The sequence below is a fragment of the Aulonocara sp. 'chitande type north' Nkhata Bay genome, linkage group LG22 (genome assembly GCF_057382095.1).
Source record: "Aulonocara sp. 'chitande type north' Nkhata Bay isolate Kocher_YH1m ecotype deep benthic linkage group LG22, A_spYH_male_GT1.1, whole genome shotgun sequence".
Classification (NCBI taxonomy): Eukaryota; Metazoa; Chordata; class Actinopteri; order Cichliformes; family Cichlidae; genus Aulonocara; species Aulonocara sp. 'chitande type north' Nkhata Bay.
The window spans coordinates 14,957,026-14,983,027 of NC_141364.1; the positions used below are offsets into that span (position 1 = coordinate 14,957,026).

General features: G+C 41.3%; 1 protein-coding gene across 7 annotated transcripts; it reads left to right on the forward strand.

The window, feature by feature from the left end:
* Nucleotides 1–25,372, forward strand: ubap2l (ubiquitin associated protein 2-like). 7 transcript variants are annotated; one of them, XM_086279250.1, is made up of 30 exons: nt 1–73; nt 1,343–1,480; nt 2,154–2,228; nt 2,822–2,932; nt 4,751–4,925; nt 5,952–6,053; nt 6,229–6,274; nt 8,713–8,757; nt 9,491–9,597; nt 9,864–9,923; nt 10,034–10,086; nt 10,355–10,440; nt 10,862–11,042; nt 11,276–11,474; nt 11,694–12,034; nt 12,454–12,626; nt 13,741–13,861; nt 14,178–14,217; nt 14,345–14,537; nt 14,658–14,721; nt 14,985–15,321; nt 16,252–16,340; nt 16,447–16,500; nt 17,209–17,293; nt 17,458–17,675; nt 18,646–18,751; nt 19,944–20,069; nt 22,157–22,224; nt 22,336–22,530; nt 23,110–25,372. In XM_086279250.1, the coding sequence occupies exons 2-30, from the start codon at nt 1,385–1,387 to the stop codon at nt 23,203–23,205; spliced, it is 3,642 nt and encodes a 1,213-aa protein (XP_086135376.1). In that variant the 5' UTR covers nt 1–73; nt 1,343–1,384; the 3' UTR covers nt 23,206–25,372. The 7 variants fall into 7 exon arrangements, with proteins under 7 accessions (XP_086135376.1, XP_086135380.1, XP_086135382.1 ...); XM_086279254.1 differs by having other exon boundaries at nt 13,771–13,861; XM_086279251.1 differs by lacking the exon at nt 1–73 and adding an exon at nt 111–255.
* The last annotated feature ends 630 nt before the right edge of the window (nt 25,373–26,002 follow it).

Here is a 26,002-nt window from a genome sequence, read left to right on the forward strand (position 1 = left end):
GTCCAGTTTCCTCGATGCGCTCTGCAAACCACGTGACGCAGCTCTCCGTGGTGTCAGAGTGGAAAAGAAACAGGTAAATTCACCGTCTCTCGCTTATTGTGTGAGCGAGTCGGCTCGCTTTATTTTTCTCAATATAGCTTATAACACTCGGGGTTCAGGATTTAAATCCTGTCTTAAATCCTACTCCGGAGGTCGACAGCGAGATTACTTGTCGGCCGGTTGTGTAGCAGTGTGTAATACTGAGCCGGGTTTCTGGTCAGTATTGCCTGTTATTTATTTTCATTTTAGCGGCCTATCGGCCTACCCTCAGCCTCGGCGGTTTTTTACGCCTTCAGCCCGGTCCGTGAGAGTACGCCGGGGCCACTGGTTCTAAATGTTGCAGAGCGGTGTCGCGGCTGCTAATTCGCTAACGTGGCTAATGTTTCTTGGCTAACCAAGAGGACGTTAGTTTGTTTAGTTAGCGTGGCTATCAGTCGCTAGCAGACAACCGGCGGCATCGGAGTGGCATGGGCGTATTTTTTTCTTCTTTGGTTCACCCGGTCGAACCCGAAATCTCCGTTAGTTGTTAGCGAGCTAATTAACTTGTTTGCTATTAAGCTAAGTTAGCTAGCGACGCAGCTTTGTGTAGGTAGGTATCACTGTTTAGTTAGCAGGTTAGCCGTTAAAGTTAGCCTCGTTGTCGCCATGAGGTGAAGCCGTGAGAAGCGGAAGCCCACCGAGACTTGAAAGCTGGATGCTTTCCCCTCAACTATTAGCTTGCTGGCTAGCATTTTGGCCATGTGGCTGGATAGTAGATTTGGATATGGTCGACAGGCCCTGTTTTTAGGCTTGTTTGTGCGCGAATCAAAACAGGGTTTTACGTAACATGTGCAAGATTAAGGAATCGATAGCAAGGTTAACAGTATACTGTGTGAGATTGTATGTTGTCTTTCCCCATTTGGTGTTCTCCAAAGTGTATATATGTCTGTTTTTTTTTGTTTTGTTTTTTTGTTGTTGTTTTTTTTAAAGACATTCGCTTGTTTGGTAATCTAGATTTACCTCAGCATTGAGGCTGTTTTGATGCATAAAGTGTTGCCTCATGTTTGAGTGGTAAATAAGTTAGTGCTCGTTTTCCTTGTGTGCAGCTGCACCCAGTTTACTAAGGAGCTCTTCCCTTTTTTGTCCTCCCTCGGGTGGCCTTGGTTTAAGACATGGTCTGGGAACAAAGGTGATATCACTGCCAGCTTCCAGCAAACCATTAAGCAACCAGGCAGTTTGAGGAAGTGGTATCGTACCATACGTGTGCGCGACATAAGTAGGTCACAAGCCCTTCTAACACTCCTTCTCACCCTTCTCTTCTCAGGTGTTATTCCTTTGTAAATACTGTTATTTGTATATACTGTAAATGATGACGTCCATGGGCGGGAACCGAGCCCGGGGCAACTGGGAGCAGACACAGGGCCAGACACAGAGCCAGACACAGCACAAGCAGAGGCCTCAGGTACCCTCTCACACTCACCACCTGTCACACTGCCCAGATGCTCTGTGATATGCACCAAGGTTGAATATACTCAGACAAGGGTTTTTTTCTTTTCTTTTTTCAACTCGTAATTACATACAAGTTTTTAGCTACAAAGTTACATACTTGTTACAGTTAGATTTGAGATAAGTATAACTTTAAAAATTCAGTCAAAACTAAGTCTTTATTTACTGAGTAAAGGGCTTTTGCAGATGATGCCATCCTCACTATAAAAGCTTTGGATAAGTTGGGGTGATGCTGCTGAGTAATTACAAGTCGAGAACAAAATCTCTGATTGTGAGCTTTTGGGATCACGGCTTCAGTCTGAAAACCCAATAGGGAACACAGTCTGACCAACTAATATGCAGGTTTGATGATAACAGTAAAAAGACGGTGGTTACTGTTTGTGGTATAGTAGTTGTGTGAAAAGGGTTATTTACAAGTGTTAGCATTTTTTAAGCACTGTAGTTGTTGTTGAAAATGGTAAATTAGTTGCAATTAGTAAACCTGAAGTGGATGCAAAGGTGCTTTCAATTTTTAATAATAACTTTAGTGCTACAGATTCTATTAACATCTAAATGTTATGTTTTCTCAACAATGCAAATCCTGTGTTTGCTGATGCAAATCTTGGATCTTTTTCACTCTCTTGGAACAGGCTACCGCAGAGCAGATCCGACTCGCACAGATGATTTCAGATCACAATGATGACTTTGAAGAAAAGGTCAAACAGGTGAGCAGATGCACTTTCTTTTTGTCCTGCTGTTTAGGTGTTCCTGCTCCTTTTGTAGTTGCATCACTTCATTTATTGACACGTGTTATATTGTATCATTTATTGTGCTTGGCAATAGACATGTATGTCTCTTGTGTTAGGATTTTTTTTTTAAGTGAACATATACAGGATTTAACCATAAATGATATCAGGCCTGTCAGCTTTAATGATCAAATCATTAATTTTGACACACTCATTGTCATCTAAGTTCAGAAAACTCAAAAAACAAGTCATCGTCACCTTCTGATAAGAGAGTTTACTTCTCAAAGATCAGTGTCTTTATTTAGGAACTAAAACAAGTGGATGTAGTCAGAGTATTCATAGAAAATTAACTTTATATACAATCTGTTGGTTACCTATGGTCTTGTTACAAAGTTACTGAATGTCTACTCAACTGCTGAATCTCAGCAAGCATGTAGTTAACCCTCTATACTGACCTTTTGATAAAATTAGATTTTTATTCTAAGTGTAATTAAAATAGTTTACTTTTTAACAAATGACACAGAGATGTCATGGGTCAACTCTGTCTGATTGTGAAAGCCCTCCTTTTCCAGCTGATTGACATCACAGGCAAGGATCAGGATGAGTCTATGATCGCACTGCATGATTGCAACGGGGATGTCAACAGAGCCATCAACGTGTTGCTGGAGGGCAGCCCAGACACTGTGAGTATTGGCTTTGTGTGAAGGCTTGTGCTGTGAGCGCCGGATTCTTGTGAAATCAGTGCCACACTGGATGTTACAATCACATCAGGGAAAACAGTGGTTGGAGACAGCAGCACAACTAAAATTATTGTGACCAGGTTCAATGAACATGCAGCCTTTGAAATGGTTGCTTTGAAGATGGGTACCACAAACGGTCAGATGCCATGTTCAAAGTGACTGTGATGCATGAGCAGGGCGATAAGATGGCGCCAGTCTATCAGTTTTCAATTGAATGCGGTTGTGTACAGCGATACAGCACTAAACAGATAAATCATTAAAAATCGTAAATCTGCTGTCGTCTTTTGCTGTCTAGATACAAAGAAGTTCACATTTACTTTTAAATGACTCAAGCCAGAACCTCATAGGTCTGAAACGCACATTCAGAAATTCCTCCACAAATAGTGATGGAGTTGCTGCAGGACGGCAGTTTAGTAGGTGCATGGGAACCTTGCATTTTTGTATAGGAACATAACCAGAATCCAACAAGTTGGCAACCAGTTGAATCAAGTCCCCAGTTGCAAAGAGACTCATTGCAGACGTACAGCACTTGTCAGTGCTGATTGATTGCAATCTTTCTACATTTATAAATTAGTTAGCAAGTATTTTCAAACCTTTGCCAATCTGTCTGAGAGTTATTGCAGTCAGTCTGAGTCAGGCTGTGATTGTTTGGAAGCGGATTGTCTTCTACTGGGCGACTGTGCATTCATTTTCCTGTTGAAAGTGGGTACTGCAGCTGTGTACATTTTCTGTGTTTTCTTTGTCAATGTGCCTCTTTTGCATCCCCTAAGTATGTTGTCACTGACCTGTTGAAAACCAGAAGGGGACTTGAAGGAGGGCAGTCATCTCCTGAAGTGGAGACTGCATTCACAGGGCATAAGCTTCCTATTAGTTTCCATAAAAATATTTGGGTTCTTCTTTCTGCGATGTTTTAGGAAATTCTGCTTGGTACGTTTGTTGCAGTGTCGCTAACAGACAGACAAACGGATGGCACAGATAACATATCTTATCTTTATTTGGCTACTTAAATGTGTGTAATGTTTATCTATAAGTTATCAAAAAATAACTTAAAAGCTTGAATAATAATCTGACTTGTAGAACATGGTGAGAAATTGAAACTAGAGTAAGACTTTGAACAGTATCTTGCCGTTACACATTAATCACAGCTGATCAAGAGATGCTATGCCCTTTGGATTGTCAAATACTGGTTCATTGGAGTAAAGACTTTAAAAGGAGTTTGATTTATACGGCTTGGTAGGGAATAAATAAAATGAACAACATTTCCAATTGTGATTTTCAACTAGCTTCCACAGCTTCCACTAAACAGCTTCTTAATGCACTGTATGTGAAATGCGATCCCAATCAGATTCAGACATACGTAAGCTTAGTGGCAGTTTATGCTCCCTGTTGTTAATCTCTGTGTATAGCGGCATGGCACACATCTGCAAACAGGTCCGTTTTTACAGGTCTTTGTATGATGCATAAGTGTGGTAGCATCACATTTTCCAGATGGCACAGAGCGATATTGCTGCAACCGATGGAAAAGGAAGAGATATTCGTCAGAAAACTATGAAAAGGCCGTAATGGTCACATAGTTTCCTGTTTTGGCCGAGGGTCTCTAACAGTGGAAAAAAAAAATTCAGATCATCACCATATCAACTAACCTTTCATCCATTTCAGTGTGTGTTTTCCATCTTAGTGAAATGTGCCAAGACAGTCAGTTCTGTAGTATTCTGATTTAGACGAGCATCATTGTAATGCTATATTTATGTATTTCTTAAGGACTCCTGGGAAATGGTGGGAAAGAAGAAAGGGGTGTCAGGTCAGAAGGAGACCAGCCAGGCAGAAACTGGAGACGAAGGAAAAGAGAACAGAGAGAAAGGAGGCGAGAAGGATGCAGCACGTCGCAGAGGTGGAGCTCCACGCAAGGGACGTGGCGCTAGCAGGGGACGAGAGTGTAAGTCTTTAACTCATCCTTACATTGATTTGCCTTCTTCTACAGTTTGATCTGGAAACGTTAGTCAGTGACTCAGTTTTTACAAATGGGTGTGTCTGCCAACACAATAGATTTTTCTGACCTTGAATTCAAGTATGAAGGGATTGAACAAAAATATTGAGAAATTTGTCATTTTTATACACAGTCCTGTATTTACAGAGGCTCAGATTTAATTGAACAAATACCATTATAATTTTCTGGTTATTTAAGGCTCTGTTGAAGTCAAGATCTGCTTGAAGTGTGGAGCCAGTTGAGATTACCAGAGTGTGGACCTTCATTGTGATCTTTTGCCAGGCCTTTATTGTATCTGTCTGCAGTTCTTGTTTATTTTTATTGGTCTTTACATCTTTAGTTTTGGCTTTAGTTTGATTTAGGTTTAGATGAAGAGGTCAGCTTGGCTGCTGCAGAATATTAAAAAAACAAACAAACATTTTGCCCTCAACTCTGAAAAGAAATCATTGAACAAATGGTCACTAACAAGGTGGTTATTTTATCAAATTGCATGCTGTAAATGTACAGCCTGAAAGATTTTTTTTCTTTGAATTTCATCATGTTTCACAAGTCAAGGAATCCTGTTAATTTGAGTCATGCCTGTGCTCTGTCAGACTCAAGTTTATCGAGTCATTTTGTAAAAAAGGCTTTTTGCTTTTGTTGCCTAAAGGGGTTCATTGAGAAAAGAAATGTATGGTTTGCATGAACAGTTGCTTGCTGGCTTATTTCGTCATTTAGATGAAGTTGGATACAGAAAGGTTGCACAGGTGCACCAGAATTCTGTAAAAATAAAAGTGCAAGAAAGCCTTTTAGAACTTATTTAAACTGCATACATCGTCATAGGAAAGGGGAGCCAGCACCTTTGTCTGTCCTTTTGATTCTATCTGAGGGGCTGTTAAGGTTCTCAAACATTAAGTTTTATTTAATTGTCTGCTGTTTTTGCACGCGCTATTGTGTCGAAATATGAAGCCATTTGCTCTCTCTTCATTACTCAAGTTCGTGGCCAAGAGAATGGCTTAGACGGAGGCAAGACTGGAGTAGCTGGAAGAGGTGCAGAGCGAGGCCGAAGGGGAAGAGGCAGAGGAAGGGGAGCAGTTGGTAAGTAATCCTCTTTACTGTTCTTTGAAGGACGTGTGTCTAATCAAAACAAGGGGTAGCTGGGATTTTTGGGATTTTTTTTTTTTTGCAATGCATACATAATCTGCTGGCTTCCTTTCTTATGGCAAGATTTGTCGAACTGAGAAACTGACACACAGTCTCGTTCTGTTCCCAGGAGCATCTGGACGGCGAGGAGGCAGATTTTCGGCACAGGGCATGGGGTAAGGGAATACCTGCATTGCCTAAATCGAGAAGGCCTTTTGTTCCACTTTTACCTGTTGCTATGGTCACCAGAGAGCAGGACCCCAGCCTATTGTTTAGCATTAATCCAAAGGAGGGAGGACATACATCAGCCAATGGGACGGAACAGCGTGGGCTGAATATCTCTCTTCAGAGTTTGCAGTCTCTAAAGATTTTATTTAGAGTAATATTTGGATTGATTTATGAAGAAGACTGTCAGGGACCGAGCTGGTTTAGCTTTACAGTTATATTAAGCTCTCTGGCCCCAGGCTGCAGGATTATTCAGTTTGTTTTGCTTGTGTTCTTTAGTCTCTCTGAGCGCAAAAGGGTGCAGTTAATACGCATGTCAGTTGAACAGTTAGGTGTCAAAACAGAGGAAGTGCTTTTTGTGCTGACTGTGATGGCTTTCTCGACTCATTTGATTGTCATTAATTGGGCAGTGTATGAGTAAGACTTGTGCTGTCATAAGACATTTCCTGGATTAGGTTGTGAGCAGTCAGGTATGATGTGACTCTGGGTGTATATGTGTGTGCGTCCTAACTGAATGGCTCCCTTGCTGGAGAAGCCTGAATCTGATGTTCTTACAAAAACAGTGTGTTTTGAAGCTGCTGTATCAATACAACAAAAAGCATACTTGCACATGGTTTTAACCTATGGGAATGACTAGAATGTAAAATAATTGCTCTATGATGGTGCAAACGATAACCTGCAGTAGGATCTTTATGGTCTGTGCTCTCTGAGCCTGTGGAAGTGTTCCAGTCTTGGCTGTGTTTGTTTTGAGTGTTGACCTAGATATTGACTTGCATACTCAAACACTATAATACGCTTTTCATACAGATTTGGGGCTAATGTTTTAAAGTGCTGGCTGAGACGTTTTTGTGTTACCTAAACTGTCCTCACCGTCAGCACACAATAGTTCTGTTATTGCTTTTGCTTCTGGATGCTGGCAGACACTGTTTACCAGCTTTGCACCAATGTTTGTTGAGAGAAGTGTGCATGGCTTTAAAGGAAACTGCCTTAAAGCAGATAAAGTACTTGTTGCTGTGTGATAAGATGGTGATTTTCAGACCTGCTTGTAGATGTGCGTCACTGATATTTTATGCTTTTAATAGGCAACGTATGCTATTCACCTCACATTTTGCTTTCAGATTTCATTGAAATTGAACTAAACCCAAAAATTAATACTCGGGTTTAAAAGGGAAATGAGTACCACACTTAATTACCAATGAATAAGCTGATCAGATAGATTTGTTTCAGAGTTGATGTGACGGTTTAGATGATTCAAGGGAAGTTGGTAGATGATTTGGTTATTATCTGCATGTGTGAGTCTCTCTGTGAAGTAATAGTGCTTTCAGTCTCTTTAATGGAGCCACATTAAAACCGGCAACCCAGATTTTGGTAACATGAAGACTGGATTTATCACTAATGTAGCCTGGTTCAAGGTGTGTTAAAATGACTGAATTGAACACCTATCCATTTGTTAAGAAATGCAAATTGTAATCTTTGGGTTTTTTCCTGTCTTTTCTGGACAGAAATCATGTCACACCACCCACCACCCATTTTTGTTTCCATAACCCCATTTTTTTTAAATCACCTATTGATTAGTGTCTATTTAGACAAGGTTTTCCAGGTTAAAAGGGCAGAAAGTAATTTCGCACCTCGGATCTGAGAACACCGTTAAAGTCCCACATTACAACTGACTTTTTTTTTTCCTCTGGTGTTGCATTCAACTAATTTCTTTCTTTGTCTGCAGAAAAGAAACTGAGGGAAGAGATTGAAATCCACTCTGTTTCACACATATGGGATCATTTTATGTTGACATATATAGAAACCCAATGAAACAGGCTGATATATGTTTACAGCTGTAAAAACTGTAGTAAAAGTGTAGGTTTGCTTTGGTGGGGTGTTTGTCAGAATCGAGGCAGTTAATTTGGCGCTGTACAGAGTTATCACAGAGTGTGTATGTGACATTCTCAACTTATTAGGTAAATGAGAGTGAGACTAAACAAGAGACTGTGTGATTTGAGATGGATGGAGTTATTATACAGACCGATGCACCGTGTGTTCAACAATAGCTTTGAGCTCATGTAGTTGTGTGATTGAAGGTGTCGATGAAACTGCTAACTGCCATCATCTACCAGCTGTTTTTTGTTTGCGGCTGATTTATGAAGCCTATACGTCAGTTCAGCTGGGTTTCTTGTGTATTGACCCACTATGACTAAAAGCACACTGGCTTGCTTTGCATTGAAGAGTGATTGACTGGAGCAGAGTTGATATTAAAGTACTGGCTCAGGCAGCTTGAAGGCCTTTTGCTTACGCTGCTGTAGCTGTCGATGGTGGTGGTGGATAAAAAAAAAAAAGCTTTTTCTTTTACTTTGTTGTTCATCTTGTAATTGTTACCATTATTTTTCTTCTAAAGCCAGAATGATAAGGGGCCCAGATATGATATTGCAGGCAGTAGGAGGTGAGTGCATCGCCTCTTGTGTGTGTATGTGGTGTTCTTGCTTTCTTTAGGGAGCCTTTGAGTGCTATAAAATAGGATAATGTAATAGCAGACATTAAAACACCTCATTCTATTAATAGGATATCAAATGGATATGGCCTTCCCTTAAAATTTGTCATTTAATATGCTCATCCAAGCTATAAATGCATCTTGATTTGCACAGGAAGGATCTTTGACAAATAATGAAAGCTGCTTGGCTTGGCTTCACTCAAAAGAAAAGTGTTGCACTTGATCATGTTGCTAGGCTGCACCAGCTGTAATTTCCTCAGCATACATGGATGTGTCAAAATAATGAAAGATGTTTCTTGCCAGGAAAGAGTCGTTGAAAAACTAAAACAGTACTTAGATGCTTCCCCACTACAACAATGGTAGTTTCACTGCTTTAACCAAGTTTTTTTTTAGGATTTCTTTTACATATCATTTCCTGTTGCAAATTTGGTTTTGTTTCTGAAGTGTTTTATGAAGTAAAAAGCCTAATGATGTCAAAAGACCACTGCAAGCAGACAACCACCTTAATCAGTTGTGGTGTGCACCTCATTAAAACTTAATTGAGCGTTTGCTTCTGCTCAAACAGGGCTGACCTCTAGTAGGTGAGTAGGTAGTAGCTGTGACTTATGCAGACACTCCTTCAGTTGTTGGGGAAGTCATTAGTCCATTCATTCACTTCTTGACTCCTTATCACTATGTTTCCCAGAACATTCAACCCTGCTGACTATGCGGAGCCAGCTCAGACAGAAGAAAACTACGGAGGGGGCAGTACCTGGAACAACACAGGAAGCGTGGAGCTAGAGGAGGGAGCTAGTAAGTGAATTTATCCACAAAGGTCACCCTCCAATAAGAGAAGTTAATCTTATCAATTCAGCATCTGTTTAACATCCAAACTATTTTAAAAAGCATGGTTAGCTTGCCAAAGAAGCTCTTGTTGTAAAGACTACAAGGATGGTTTGCTTGATAGTTGAGACATACACACATTTCAGACATATTGTAATGCTCTGACTAAAGAATGATCACTTCCTCTGGTAACTCTACATTAGCTTTAATCTCCTCACCTCGGTCTCTGTCTCCAGGGTTGGAATACTCTGCAGGAGAGGGAACAAATTATCCACCCAAGTTTGATTCTGCTCCTGGTAAACCTGTCTTCACTCCCCTCTTGATTTTTTTTTTTCTGCATTCCTTATTCTGTTTGAAGTTCTTTGTTCAACGTGAAATCACTGAACTGTTTCTCTTTCACTCACAGGTGCCTGGAGGTCTGCCACAGAGGAGTGGGGCACTGAGGACTGGAATGAAGATGTGAGTGTTTTATTTTTACCTCAATCACATTATTTCTTTAACAAAAACAGTACATTGTCCTCGAAGAAGTTATAGTTCAGTATTAATGATGGTGATAGCAGCTACATATTTGCTCGTACCTTGCGTCAACCCACTAAATCAAACTTGTGGAGCTGCTGTGGCGACCCGTTGAGAATAAGGGAGCAGCTGAAAGTAGATTAGAACTGATTCTGATCTGCACACTTGAACAGAACTAAAACTTCATCTTCTGCTCTCCTTTCCTCTGCAGCTTTCAGAGACCAAGATATTCACAGCTTCCAGTGTAGCGTCAGTGCCTCCGCCTCAAGAGAATGTTACCATCACTAAGGGACAGAGGTGGGTCACTTACACAATTTATTACACTGCTGCTGAGCAAATTGCTTTTCTGGGAATTGATGAAGAGAAAAAGAGCAGTCACTGTTTTGTAACCTTCTCTGTTTTTTGTGGACAAGGTTATAATTGATTTCTTGATCAACTGATTTATGAATGAGTTGATGTTCAGAGAATTATTGGCCATATGCTTGTACTGTTAGTTATCAAGACAATATGCAAATATTTAATTACTTATTCTGCTAGCTGGACAAAAACGAGCAGTGTTAATATCGCTCACTTGATACTTCTGTTGAATTTAAATAGTAAAAAAAGATTAATCAAGAAAACAATGAAAATGAATGCAGCTTTACAATAATTAACCTATTTTTATTGAAACCTTTTATAGGTATCATAATGAATGGTTTTTTTAAATTTCTTGTTATAGGATTGATCTCGCGGTGCTCCTTGGGAAGACTCCACCATCTTCTTCCTCAGAGACAGAAAATGCCCCCATGGAGGCCACCCAGCCCCCCTCTTTGTCCCAGTCACTGGTTTTCAGCAACTCCAAGCAAGGAGTGCCCCTCTCTCAAACATCCTCCAGCACCCCTTACACCCAGCACAACATGGTGAGACTCTAAAGAACAAAGCATGGCAGTTTTTCCTAACACTGCAGTTAAATGTACATTGCCTCTCAGATAGCTCACTAATGCAAATCATCTTTTAACGTTGATAAGTCCACCACTTCCTCACCACACAGAACACGGGCGAGTATAGTGATATCGCGGCATAACTGCATTATTGTGGCTCAAGTATTTATTCAGTTGGAATAATGGTCTGTGTTCTTCTACCAACACTGCAGGTCAGCATGCTGAGCAAGGGTTTTGGGGAAGTGGGGGAACCTAAAGGAGCCAGCACAGGGACCACTGGGTCCCAGTTTTTGGAGCAGTATAAAACAGCCCAGGCACTGGCCCAGCTGGCAGCCCAGCATTCCCAGACTGGACCCCCCAACACAACCCCTTCATCATGGGACACCAGTGCTGCCTCACTGGGACAGTATGGTGAGATGAGAGCCTTTTTTAAATTACTCTGAAGATAAATTATCTGCACACTAAATGCTATTGTTATTAAATGCCTTGCTGTAATATGTGAAGTGGTATATTTCATAATGATTATAATTGAGCTTTTTACTCCTTTTTTTTTTTTTTTCTCAATTTCAGTACCACAAAATACCTGCTGAGTTTATTTTTTCTGACTTTTGTCCCCCCACTATTGTCTAGATATGAAGGCTCAACCGGAGTCTGCAATTCATACGCCCTTTACAAAGAGGCAGCCCTACCAGGCCACCACCTCAACCTCGTCCATGTTGGATGTTTTCCTGCAGGACAAAGGCCTGCCTCCTTCCTCTTCTGTCTCCTCATCATCTTCCTTACCACAACAAACAACATCCTCCCCCCATGTGGTGCCTCCACCTGCTTCCTCCCTTCCTAAAATGGCTGGAGTCCCTTCTCTAGGTCAACAAGTTTCCCCAAGCTCCTCAGATGCCCAGGGTTCAAGTCCTCTGCCTTTGCAGCAACACAAAATCAAACAGCAGAAGAAGAGGGCCTCCATTAATACAAAGGTGACTTTTAATAAGAGATTTTGAAAAGGTGCCCGATAGAAGCTATTGAAAACAGACTGGTTTCATGTAGGGATGCACTGATCCAAATGTTTTCTCTTCCAATATGATGCCAAAATCTGTGCGTTGGATGTGAAAATGCTTCCAAAACAGGTGACAATTTGCTGTTGGCTTCTTTCATCCTGTGTTAGATTGCCCACATTGCTGTGTGGTAAACATAGAACAACAGAATTGAATTGCGTTGAACTGAATTGATCTTCCTCATAGATTGCTGTGTTGTCACCAATACTCGATCTAGTTGTCTGAGGCAGACAGATATCCAATTAAAATAGCACACCAGTAGAGTTTGTGTCTTATGTATGAAAGCAAGCTTTCAGTCTTTGTGGCCTTAAAGAAAGCAAACTGCTTTTGTCTTTACTCAGATTCCAGCAATGGCAGTGGAGATGCCTGGCTCAACAGACATCTCAGGCCTGAATCTTCAGTTTGGAGCGCTGCAGTTTGGGTCTGAACCAGTTCTACCAGAGTACGAGTCCTCCTCTGCCACCACAACACCAGGCAACCAGGTCCAGAACAGTCTCTACACAAGCCCCAGCAGGTTGGTACTTCCCAAAGCAAAGCTCTTCCTGTACGTAAACAGGAAGAGCTTGAATGGAGGACAGTACTCTTAAAAACCTTCCTCTCAGACCTGCTAGTTGTACTCAGTGTTGTGCCATCTGCTGTGCAACCAGCCAACATAAGGATAGTTCATGTTAGAAAGTTTATGTTGACACAGAACGCTGTGGAATGACAGATTTTTGTTTTTGATTCAAGAACGGTTCTCTGGAGTAAAGTTTTTCTTGACTTTGTAGTCCTGTTCATTGACAGTCATTTTGCTAATGCTTCTGGGCACTTATTAAGCGTGCCTATGCAATATCACGCTGCTTATTATTTGTTGGATTTGTTGTTCTTCTTATTTTGCTGCTCCTGCTGTCTAAATGGCAAGAGAGCTATAACTTTAAATAGAACTTGGATGTGTATAATTTATTAAATCACCTGTTAAATCAGATTTTTTTTTTTTTTTTTTTAAACTTAAGTTTGGGGACTTTGCCCCCCAAAATCTTAAAAATTCTTTTGTCCCCACAAGTTATACTTACTGTCTGCATGTGCACAGTCATGAAACTTAATGGAGCAGTCCAAAGTGCATGCTCAATCAACATCTCTAGCTCATCCCACCAGAGCAGGAGCCACATCAAAACAATATTGATACAGTGCTAAGATAACAACAATGTATGCACAAAACATGTTGTGAACCTCACCTGTGGGGATGCATCAGTGCAACAACTCAGTTTGGCAGTTGTGGGCAGGCAGGCTAGCTGCCATCGTTGACGCACAAATTTCTATTCAGGGTTTTAGTCGAGCCTGTCTCTCTCATAAAGTCTAACATTTTGTACCGCTTATTCAACAGTGTTTGCATACTTTTCTGATTGCCAGGAATACTGAATTATTTTACCAGTTATAACTGGACTTTTAAGAATTTGGCTTTTTGATGTTGATTTTATTTTTTCCCCACACTCTGTTTTACTCAGCACTTCTTTAAAGGTTAGATCAATTTTTGGTGTGTGTCCCAGTCTATAAAACTCATTAAATTGTAATTATCATCAGTATTCAAGTCAGAACCATTAATTGAACACAATTAACTTTGAGATTGTCCATTTCATTGCAATCTGCAGTGAGTCAACTCCAGTTCTCTCCAACTCCAGCCAGATGGACCTGTATGATCAGAGACCATCTCAAACACGGCGTTACCCTCCTTCAGTCTCCTCCTCCCCTCAGAAGGATTTGCAGCCCAAGGTAAAGCCAACACTTTCCTCTTTCACTTGATCTACTAAAATGTTAAATACCCCATTTTTAGTGAAGTATTAAAGGAGGAGTGACTGGGGACAGCATGCTCAACTACCACCTGCTCTGTTATGCAAAAGCCTTTTAAAATAAACTCTACTCTTATACTTCTAAATTCTTTTGTTTTCCATTGTTCTCGTTGTAAAGTGCTAGTGGTTTTTAAACATGGCCTGTATTTGATATCTGCGTATCAAATAAGCTTCAGCTTTTTATCAATGGCCTGTCTCCATAGAAACCTGTGAGCTCACGTTCATTGTTGGTTTTACAGAATGGCTTCAGTTCAATACAGGCAGCACAATCCGTGGAAGGTAAGCGTCTGCTTACTAGTCAGGTCATATTTTCTGGCACATTTAGCCCACATACACGTTTCCTGAGCATTATTAATTGAGTTTTGTTGGTTTTATTCCATCCGTTTCTCTTTTGCTCTCTGTACAGCTGCAGCAGGCTCTGCAGTATCAGTCAAGCCGGCCTCTGACTCGGTCACGCCCGCATCGGTCTCCAGCATGGGCACTTTAACAGACAGCAGCTCAGCCTCCTTGTTGACTACAGCCAATCAGACGCCCCTTAGTGCTCTGGGTCACAATGAAGACTTGCCTCCAAGCAGCATGGCCCCTCCTCAGCACAACAAGTGAGATGCAGCTAATCTCTTAAATCTAAATTATGATTGGTGTTAACCTAAGTGTCAGTGAATGTGATGTGATTTGCTGATAAGTGTAATAACCCCTGTATATCCTGTGTTCTTTTACAGCTCTCACCCATCACAACAGAACAGTCTGACTCCATCTGTCCGGACATCGAACTCAGGCTTACTGGTGAGCACTTTGTATGCTCGTGTCAATTTTTACATCAGAATCAATTGTACTTATTTTTTTTTTTTTTTTTTTTTAACAAGTCACAAATGAGTATGAGTAGCTTATGCAGGAGGTTGGGTCTCCCTCCCCCACTCACTCAGTGTGAGCATTTTTCAAAGCTGCATTTCCTGTGGTGGTAGATGGACACATTATATGTTCATTCACTCTAATGGAAATGTAATCTCATCAATCTTCGCCGCATTTATTATCTTCCGCCCCTACAGCATCCCAGCGTCGATGGAGACTCGAGCCTGCACTCTTCATCCTTCCCTTCCTCTGTCTCAGCCGTGCCGTCTTCATCAGTCCCCTGCTCCTCTTCCTCTGTGGCTGCTGCACAGGTGTCCTTAGGGGCTCCTCAGGCCTCCTCAGTGGGCTCTGCCACAGTTTCAGCTCCCTCGGGCCTAGGCCCCGTCAGCAGTCTGGCCATGGGCCTCAACACTGCCTCTATGGGTGCCCCAGTAGCAGCAGCTGCCGCCGCCACTGCTTCAGTCTCCACAGCGGCCTCGACCATTCAGTCTTCAGCATCTTCGTCATCAACGCGCAGCTCTGCAGCATCCTCAGGTTAGACAACACAAGCACAAATATATCAAAATGTAGATTCAGTTTAAATTGTGTTTGCTTTTCACTTTTTCTGCATAGCTGACTTTAAACTGTGCAGTCAATACCAGTGATATAATTATAAGCTTGGTAACTTGATGTGAGGCCTTCACAATAACTTGGTGGTAAAATGGACAGTCAGTCGTTTACTGTATGCGAATCCATTGTGGAGCTTCTGTTACAATATTGTCATTGATCGGGTCATGTGGTCTGGCTTCAGAGAGCACACACAAAGTAGAAGAAAAGAATAAAGGAAAGCATTAAGTAGAGCTTGTCTGGGGTGTTAGGCCGTTGTTTAATCCTTCATTTTGACTAGATTTTAGAACCAATTGAAGTCCTTAAGAGTTTAGTGGTTACAGTTACACAGATGATGTAACCTTCGGGGCATATTTTGTGGTCAGGTGGCAGATGGATGCATAAATTTATGTTGACTTACAGTAGAGCAACTGTGGTAAAGGATTTCTTGGGGAGTTTGTCAGAGATCGTCTTTGATTAAAGTGAGTGAGTCATGGGTGTTTTGTTTTGTCTGGGATTCGATCTGGTTTTCATTTCCTCATCATCACAGGTGTGCTTTTCATGATTCTGACTCTTTGGTTGGTCCCCTGAGGCTTTTTCTTTCACACACGTAGAGTGTAATCTTTGCTGCTAAACAGTTTGTCACGTGTTTTACTGCAATGTTTTCATTTATTATTTCTGCTAAAGGCAATGTATTTGTAATACTTTGGTTATGTAATGCAAGTTGGTGAATAATTAGAATAATTTGGTTGCTTAGCGCATGGGTAGAATTGTCTAGCAAATACAGGCACAGGTGTATTTTCATTGTGATTATGAGGCTTATATTTCTGTTTTGCAAATAAATGCATTTTATTGGTTTATTTTAATTTGTGCATACAGGGAAAGCACCTCCAAACCTTCCACCCGGAGTGCCCCCTCTACTGCCCAACCCATACATTATGGCCCCTGGACTACTGCATGCCTACCCTGTAAGTACTGTCAAAGTTTCTATGGCCTGAGCTTCACATGTACTTACTAGATTTTTATTTACTGTGTTACTTACTCCACACTAACTTGATTTACTGTTCTTTTCAGCCTCAGGTGTACGGCTATGATGATCTACAGATGCTACAGACAAGAATACCGCTGGTAAGTGTTGTTTGTGAAATGTGTTTAGCTGCTGCAAGAAAAATAATGTTATGCACAGTTAGGAGTGTAAAATTACACAGCATTGTCAGCTTTGTATGACTCGGGGTTTAGGTGTGACTGTTCAAATCTTCAAACAAGTTGGAGTTGTTTTTGGGGGGGTTGGTTTTGTTTGTTTTTTACTGCAGTTACTTGAGGGCCAAATCCCTCAAGTATAAAATACATTAACTACACATTACCTGTGCTGTATTTACGGTTTGTCTTAAATGAACCAATAAAATCAGCAATGTAGTTCCATCTCTACAAATTGAGAAATCCCCGGGCTCTCTGTCCTGGTCGTTGTGTCCTTGGGCAAGACACTTTACCCTACTGCCTACTGGTGTTGGCCAGAGGGGCCGATGGCGCGATATGGCAGCCTCGCTTCTGTCAGTCTGCCCCAGGGCAACTGTAGCTTGCCTCAACCAGTGTGTGAATGCGAGAGTGAATGAATAGTGGCATTGTAAAGCGCTTTGGGTGCCTTGAAAAGCGCTATATAAATCCAATCCATTATTATTATTATTATTATTATTATTATTATTAAAGACGGGCTCATAGGTAACAGTGAACAGTTTAGAAAAAATGTTTACCATTACATACCCATCCCAAGTTATGTGATGGTATGTAGGCACTCAATTTCTTGTGTTCTTATACTGTAATATTTTTCTTATCCAGGATTATTACAGCATTCCCTTTGCAGCAACACCCACAACAGCACTGACAGGCAGAGAGGGCAGCTTGACAAGCAACCCTTATTCTGGTGAGACACTTTCTAGTTTTTAGTTTTTTAGCTCCATTAAAAGTCTAAAAGAGTGAGACAGACTATCTACTACTATGTGTGATTAGAAAATATCATTTTATTTTAAAAATGTATTATTTTACTGCTATATCATGTTTCAATCTTTTATTCCCATTTTCTTTAAGGTGACTTATCAAAGTTTGGTCGAGCTGATGCCTCTTCTCCGGCTCCAGCTACCACATTAGCTCAGACACAACAGAATCAGAGCCAGACGCATCACACCACACAGCAGCCCTTCCTGAATCCTGCGCTGCCGCCAGGCTACAGCTACACCAGTCTCCCGTACTACACTGGCATGCCAGGATTGCCCAATACCTTTCAGTATGGACCTGCTGTGTTTCCGGTGAGAAATCTTAATATCCAAAATGATTTAACTTTTTCCTTGTTTGCAATTTCTTAGCGTTATTATATAACAACAAGCAGTTGTTGATTTATTTATTAATTTTTTTTCTTTTCGTGTGGGTATGAAGTCCAGTGCCTTATATTTCCACCACTAGTAGATGAGGGGAGTAGATTAGAGTATTAGAGGCTCATTGTATAGTTTTACTGAGAAAGAAACAAATGTTAATTGAAAATACAAACCTGTGAGAAGTAGCCAGTCAGAAGAAAATTGCCTTAATGGGAGGGTGGCCTTAAAAGAACAGGAGCTATAATCTCCTCAACAACTGAGGGGCTGCACCAAGCCCCAGTGTATCATGAGTAAGTATTCTACTCTTAATAGTGTCCAACAATAAAGATAAATTGAGTATAAAAGGCCGCCTTTAAATTAATTCTTCCCTTTAGACAGTGAGAGACAGAGTGGCTTCTGTCAGCCTGTGGTCATCTTTGAAGATGTGTTGCATATTGAGCTGGCAGCTAGCAGTGATGGGAGAGTAAAAAGCTACTTACTGTAACAAGTACAATCAGTTTATCTTTGACTTCAGCCAGACAAGAGGCTGCAGCTCGACCTCTACCCGTCTTTCTAGTAGCTTTGCCTTAACGTTAAACTTTTCTAAAATAGAAAAAAAGAGGGACTAATTTCTTGTCAACGATTTAAAAGTTCACCCTAGCCAGTTGGAATTAAAGCCAAATTTGTGATTGTGAGTGACAGAAACACTGGCCTAAACAGGTTCCTTCAACTTGCCTGATATCGCTTCGTTTCAGCCCCCGACGCTGCCTGTAGCCTTTCCTCTGGTGGCAATATGAGAGCGATTTAAGCAGTTTAAAAAATGCATTATCAGAACCTGAATGTGTGTTTCACCAACATGATTGTGAACTTTTCACATTTTCCTTTGCTGACCTCTTGACTCTATTTTTTTCCCCCGCCCGTCCAGGTGGCTCCTACCTCGTCAAAACAGCACGGTGTGAATGTCGGCGTCAATGCCTCGGCCACACCCTTTCAACAGGCTAGTGGCTATGGTTCCCATGGATACAGCACTGGTGAGAGCCTAAATAATGTTGAAACGGCATGTTTACGGGGTTGTGCTAGTATACTTGGACACCGATGACTCTGTGCTGATTCTCACAATGAGCCCATTGATTTTCCCATCGGTGGAGTGCGTATTTCATTCGAGCGCTGCAACATCTGCAAGCATAAACATGGTGCTCGTGTAATGGCCTTTGTTATTCTTGTGTCAAGACACTTGCTCATGGTTTATGAATCATTCTTGTGACCCGGATGTTGACGTGAAAGTTTAATGTTTTCATGACCAGAACATGGTTTGGTGTGTCAGAAAACGCATCTGCATCTCATACAGTTTCAGTGCCTGTACACGTGAGGAAAATGCCTGAGTAATTCTTCTCTAACAACAAGAATGCATCTTATGTCACTTTTATTTAAGGGTGTCTTTAGATCAAGTATATGCTGTCTAAACAGAAAGGGATAAGGGGCTTTAAAAGTGGCATCTGGCTGTACCAGTTTACAAACGAACAGGGTTAGATTATGGGTTTCTCGCTTTTTTCCATGGCTTGCTTTGCTCATCTCAGAATGCAGTTTGCCCCAGAGCTTTACTATCCACCACCTCGCCTGCACACACCTTCATGTTGAACACATCAACACATGAAGCCAACGTCTTCCTATTGTTCCCAAAGACTGACATTTGAGACGATATTCTTTCACCGGTTTTTATATATTCTATCCAATCACTTCACTGAGGCTGTAGTTTACATACTTTATTCATCACTCGGTATCCACCTTTAGTCACAACATGTGGAAAACCTATTTGTTCTAAGCTGCACCATCTGCTGCTTTCTGCCATTACCCAACTCAAGCTCACTCTCCACCCCCATACACACGCCCTGCCTGCCCCCTCACTTCCCTCACCTCCTCCCCCTCAGACTTGGGTCAGATGGTACCTGCAAATGACGTCAGCGTTGATTCTGACCTGCTTGTTGTACCGGACGGACAGGTTTTGCCACACAGACGCTGCAGTTGGTATCAAAGTTCTGGTTGTTACAGCGGAGGGAACTTGATACCGTCTGCATTGTCCCAACTTGGTAAAACCTGTCCATGTGGTCCAATTTTCAAACAAAACGCTATGAATCATTTGCAGATGCTATCTGAGGCAGGTCTGCTTCCCCTGCCTGGTGTGTCTAATGCTGTGGGCTGCGGCTGTGTGTCTGACTGTTGCAGGCTATGAGGATGTGGGCCAGGCTTCAGGGAGTGGGGATTTCTGTAAGGGCGGATACGGCACTGCCGTGGCCGCTGCTGCTTCTGCACAAAACAAGCCAGCCAGCTCTGTCACCGGGCCTGGAGTCGGTGAGTGCCGCCACATGCCAAATTAAACCTAAAGCGAGAGAGAGAGAGAGAGAGAGAGAGAGAAAAACCAACCCTGTCCCTCCCGTCTTCCTCCTTGTGTCACCAACCATCCTTCTCCCCCCTCTTTGCTCTCGTTCCCTTGCCTCATCGCTGCTGCCTGCAGGAAGACCTGTCACACTACATGTGCTTTCAGATAGTCCAGGGCAGCCTGCCTCTTTTACAAGCCTTGTTTGCATTTCTTTACCCATTTTCTGCCAGGGTAACTCATCATCACTCCAATGTACTTCTATGTAAAACAGCTACACTGTGTTTAGAGGTTGTTTTTTTTTTTTTTTTTTTTTTTTTTTTTTTTAAAGGTCGTATTAACATTATTGGGCTTCTACAAAGTGATTGCGAGTTACTCTGGTTGATGCTTTCCCATTTTCCCCTGTGTTGCTTGCTCTTCACTCATGTTCTCATTGCTGGTGTGTCCGTCTCCAAAGTAAAGAGTTTGCTGTCCTGCGAGGGTCGTAGTTTGCAACCAAGGACAGAGAGGGCAACAAAATCATCTGTAGCACTGGTGATTGGTCAGAATAATGCCGTGTGTGACTGAAATGTTTTGTCAAAACTGTGTGCACTGAACCAAACCTGGTACATAGGAAGTTCTGCTTATTTCTTTGAACATCACTGACCATTATTGGAGTATTGAAGTTCAGCGTTACCTAATTAGATATGATGACAGTGGATACAACGGATGACATCGGTCACTCGCTCAAAGGGAAATCTGTCATTTCTGCAGGAGTTGTGATAGATTTCATTAATGACTTATTTGTTCTGGATTAAAAAACCCTTTATTACCTTGTGAGTGTACGAAGCAAGAAATGCTGCATTTAACGAGCGTCTCGTTAAACATGCAACTTGTCAGTGTAAAAGTGTTTGGACACTCAGGATTTTAACACATTTCTGTGAAGCTTCCACACAACACAGGGCTGAAATGAGTGCTTTCAGATTAACAGAGTCTCATAAGGTTGAGCGTCTCTCTAGCTGACAGTTTCTTTAGCAGCTTAAAAGCAAAACAAAAGTTTAAAAATCCATCACTTGTGTTATCTGCAGAAAAAATGACAAACATTTAATATCACTTGTATACAAGATTGATTCTTCTGCTTTCCAGCAGTGCCAAGACTTCAGAGCAAAATATCTGAGAAACCTATCTTTAATCATTCATTCATTGACTTCTGTTAAAGAGAACTAAGAGATGTATTTTATTTTTATTAGTCTGTTAATTTATTTATTTATTCATTTTTTTGACAAGTACAATTTACAAAATGATGAAAATGCACATCTGGTTACTAAAGTTGTCTTCAGAATAGGGATGCACTGTACTGACCATCTTTTATTGAGTGTTACTGTTTTGGGGGAAATGGAAAAAAACAACAACAAATTAAAGGGACAGAAAAAAATGTCTTATCCTTTGTTGGGCAAATTGTCTTGTTTTTTCTGATCAGATGTCAAAAATCCAAAATCATCAATTATATTTTCATACAAGACAAAGCAAAGAAGCACATGATTGTCACCAGTTATATTTGGGTAATTTTCTCTGAAAATGTTGAAAATAAATCATCTGTAATTAGAAAACTGGGACGGGACTAGCATTTTGTTTAATATCCAGAGTCTCTTCTTTTTTGGTAAGCTGATATCATAGAGAGTTAAAAAGGAAGTGTCAGAGCAAACCAGAGCAACAGTAAGACCAAAGCCTGAAACATACACTCAGCTACACCATCTTTCTCTGATTCCTCTTCCTGTTCATCTCATCCTTCCTCATCTCCTCAGTCTCTTTGCCGTCGTCACTAAAGGGAAATTCTGCTGAAATCATCTATGGACTCGTGCTCACATAGATGTTCATACTTGGAATTTCCCAGTGTTCTTTTATAATTTGGATTTCCCCCCCCCCTCATAGATAATGTCTATACATTAATTTCCTTGTTGTCCATCGACCCAGTATCATCTGTGCTGGTTGGAATCAGAGCGTAACCACGTGGGTGGTTACTGTAACATATTCGGTTTAACAGTTAATGAGCTCAGTTTGTGTCGTTTCCCCCTCTCTGCAGGAGTCTCTGTGACATCAAGCAACACAGGAGTACCAGATATTTCAGGGTCTGTTTACACAAAGACGCAGGTAACTACAGAAATATTTACTCACAGGATATGCTTCTGCTTGTCTTGTAGCAGCAAACAAAAAAACACTATAGTGGCCCAACTGATTATTCTTCTTCCTGGTCCCCTGCAGTCGTTTGAGAAGCAGGGCTTCCACGCCGGGACGCCAGCCGCATCATTCAGCCTGCCCTCTGCGCTGGGCAGCGGGGGCCCCATCAACCCTCCTGCCGCTGCCGGCTACGCTCCAGCTCCATTCGTGCATATCCTGACACCACACCAACAACCCCACTCTCAGATTCTGCACCACCACCTGCAGCAAGACGGACAGGTGCAGTGTGTATATATAAATGCTTACGTATTTGAGGTCATGTGATTTTTAGAAACAAGCTGAGCAAATAAAAACATATACAGGCATTATTCGTTGACAAGGAAACTCCACCCAGTGAGTCAAATAGTAATGATCAACAGTCTGAATGAGCTCAAAAATGCATAGGCTGAAAGTAAAAGATGGAAGTGTGTCGACATCAGTTTCCCCGAGCGGTGACCAATGCAGCGTCAGCTTTAGAGCCTGAGATCGGGTCGGCTTGACCAAAATTTATGGTCAATGCTGAAAAATGAGTGGGTGACATCACTGTAGCTCCATCTTTTATATTCAGGCTGTTAACTAGTTGACAACTTCCAGTCTTTTTGATAAAGCACATTCAAAATAAATGAAGTAGCACTTCAGCATCATGCAGTCAGACTGTTATAAGTAGTAATACAAATCTAGTGAATTGCCTATAAAAGATTTGTTGGCAAGTTCATTAAGTGTTTGTGGTTTCACCGTGACATTAGCTGTGCTGCTTTTAGGTAAACACATGGCACAAAGCGGCAGCTCACTGATGAACTTTGTGACTCTCCTCCACAGAGCGGCACTGGACAGCGCAGCCAGAACGCCTCCATCCAACAGAAGTCTCAGATCAACAAGTCGGCGTACAACAGCTACAGCTGGGGGGCAAACTAACATCCACTCACGGGACCTCACCCCGCGCAGTGTCAAAAAGCTGGGAGGGGTGGGAGGCTCTTCACTCCTTCGGCAAATAAGTCTCCACGTATAAATCCCCGCTTCCTCCTGCAAAGATTTCCCTCCAGTCTCTTGGCCCAGCACTCCCACAGCTCTGACCGCGGTCAGAGGAGGTGCTGTGCCGAGAGAACGAGCACTGTTAATGATGCATGGATGGATGGGTGGGAGGGACAGGAGGGGCTTTAAAAGTGAGGGGCGATCGGAGATAAATGGTGATAGAAGCAAACCATCAAGAGGGTGAAAATACTAAGTGTTGGGAATTTGTATCGTATTAATCTTCCCGCCCCTTGCGCGCCCCCCCCACATTTTTTTCCTTTCACTTGTAACATAGAACTGTTTTTCTAAAAGAATGAACGTTTCCTGTATGGTCTTTTTTTTTTTGTCTTTTCCCATTTTTTTCCCCACTGAAGGGGAGGAATGAAGTAATCTCTAAAAGGGGGTGGGGGCAGGCTGGTTTTGTATTTTAGACCCTCAACTCCCTGTTACTTAACTTTTTTGCCGGAAATTCTTCCCTCCTGAACAATTTCCAAACACAATAATTTGCCGTTGACTTTTTTTATGTTTTGGGGTTTTTTTGTTTTTGTTTTTTTATGTCATTTTAAGTTTGCAGAAACAATTCTATAAATTGGTAGAGTTGTGAAGTTTATTTTTTACCGAATATAGATATATTATATATAAAGACATATAAGCAAGCTCACTGGCTTTGACTGTGAGGAAAAAGTGTGTTTGTCATGTGACTGCGTGCATGTTTGTACACACGGGGGGACCATGGTTGCGTACTGTGCTTGGGTTTTTGTTTTGTTTTTGGTTTTTTTGCCTAGCACAGGTTTTCCATTATCCAACACTTGTACAGAAACTTTTCCCATTAATTATAAATATTTCATAAGGCCCCTCTTATTTTGAAAGATGAGAATGATTTCCAAGGCCAATACACACCCGGTCTGCCTTCCAGTGTGAATAATTTTGTTTCTGAGGCCCTCCCTGCCCCGCCACCTGTCCCCCCAACATTGTAAGGAAATCTGCAGCATTGAATACTGATGGACAGAATTGTACTATGGGTTTTTTCTTCTTCTTTTTTTTTCTTTTTTTTTTGTCAGTGATTTTTTTTTTTTCTTTTTGTACTGTGCGTTTTAAAAAAAAAAAAAAAAAGTTTAAATGGATAAACTTGTCTTGTACATATATATAAAAAAAAAAAACAAGTACTGTAGTCCCTGTTTGTTCGATGGCTTTCTTCTTTTCCTTCTTAAATCCTTGCAGACTTGTTAGCTTTTTTGTTTTTGTTTTTTTTATTTTGTAAAAATATATAAATATTAAGTAAATAAACAAGAAAAAGACATTTTCATCATTTTGGATGTGAATGTCTTTTTAAGAAACTACATTTCTCATGTGGCATTTAAATACTGCAGCATCTCTTCACTGTCATTCAGTACAAGCAGTTCATGGATGAAGTGCTTTCCAGTTGGTTTCTGTTAGTGGGCTCAGTCACAACAATATCCAGGATGTCAAGAGTACCAAATGAAACTCCAAACTTATAACTACATCACACATTTTTTGGTCATGTAATGTGCGGTATTGGTTCGGGGTTTTTCTTTTTGTACATTTTACCCTCCATCTGTCTTGGACACACTTTAGCATTTTATGTTTCTCCATGATATATTTTCTACCCCCTCTAGATATGCATCTTGGCACCTTTCTAGCAGGCACATCAGAGACAGAACTGTACTTTTAAATGCATCCCAAAGGTGCTCTGTTGAATTAAGGTCTTTTACTGTATTAAACGCAGCTAAATTTTACTTTACTGGCTCAGGCTTCAGACTGCTCTAAACACTTGGTCTCTATTAGGTTTCTTGTGCCAAGCTCATCTCAGCTTAGTATGATTTTTTTTTTCCCAATATGTGATTACACCTTGCAAGCACTAGCTTATGTTTTTAGAAGCCTAGTGAGTTGCAGCCAGTCAGAAGACATTGGGCTCTCAATGAGTGGGCTTGAAAAGGATCATTTCCGCCACTGGATGAAGTGAGACATAGCAGAAATTGGATTTCTTAAACTCTGAATCATGCAAAGCTTCTGTATTGGAGCATCAGAATAAAAAAATAAAATACTAAAAGCTGTAAATGTTCTCTCTAAATGAGCTCTGATCCAATTTGGCATAATTGTATTATACTCTGATTTCATGAGATATATATGACCCATATACACTTACCAGTTACGCCTTGCTAGCAGCAGATTGTACTGTTATGAAGGGGGGCTTCATAACTGCTTAATTTTTTTTCATGGCACTGGAAACATTCCTCAGAGATTTTGGTCCCCTTCGACATGATAGCATCACACAGCTGCAGAAGATATCCATGCTGCACCTCCATGATGTTCCACTGGATCCCAAAGGTGCTCCATCGGATTGAGATCTGGCGACCGTGGAGGCTGATTTTAAAAACTCATTGTCATGTTCAAGAAGCCAGTTTAAGGTGCATGAGCTGTGTGACTTGGCCTGTTATCCGGTTGGAATCAGCAATACTCAAGAAGGCTGTGTCTAAATTGTACTAAGGGGACCAAAGTGTGCCAACCAGCAGCAGCCTGAACCACTGATATAAAATGGTTCCAAGCTTTCTGTTGTCAATACCAAATTCTCACCCTACCATCCAAATATGCAGTTGAAATGGAGACTTATCAGAAAGGCAACTTTTATCCAATCTTCTGTTGTCCATTTTTGTTGACTCCATGCAAACTGTAGTGGTCT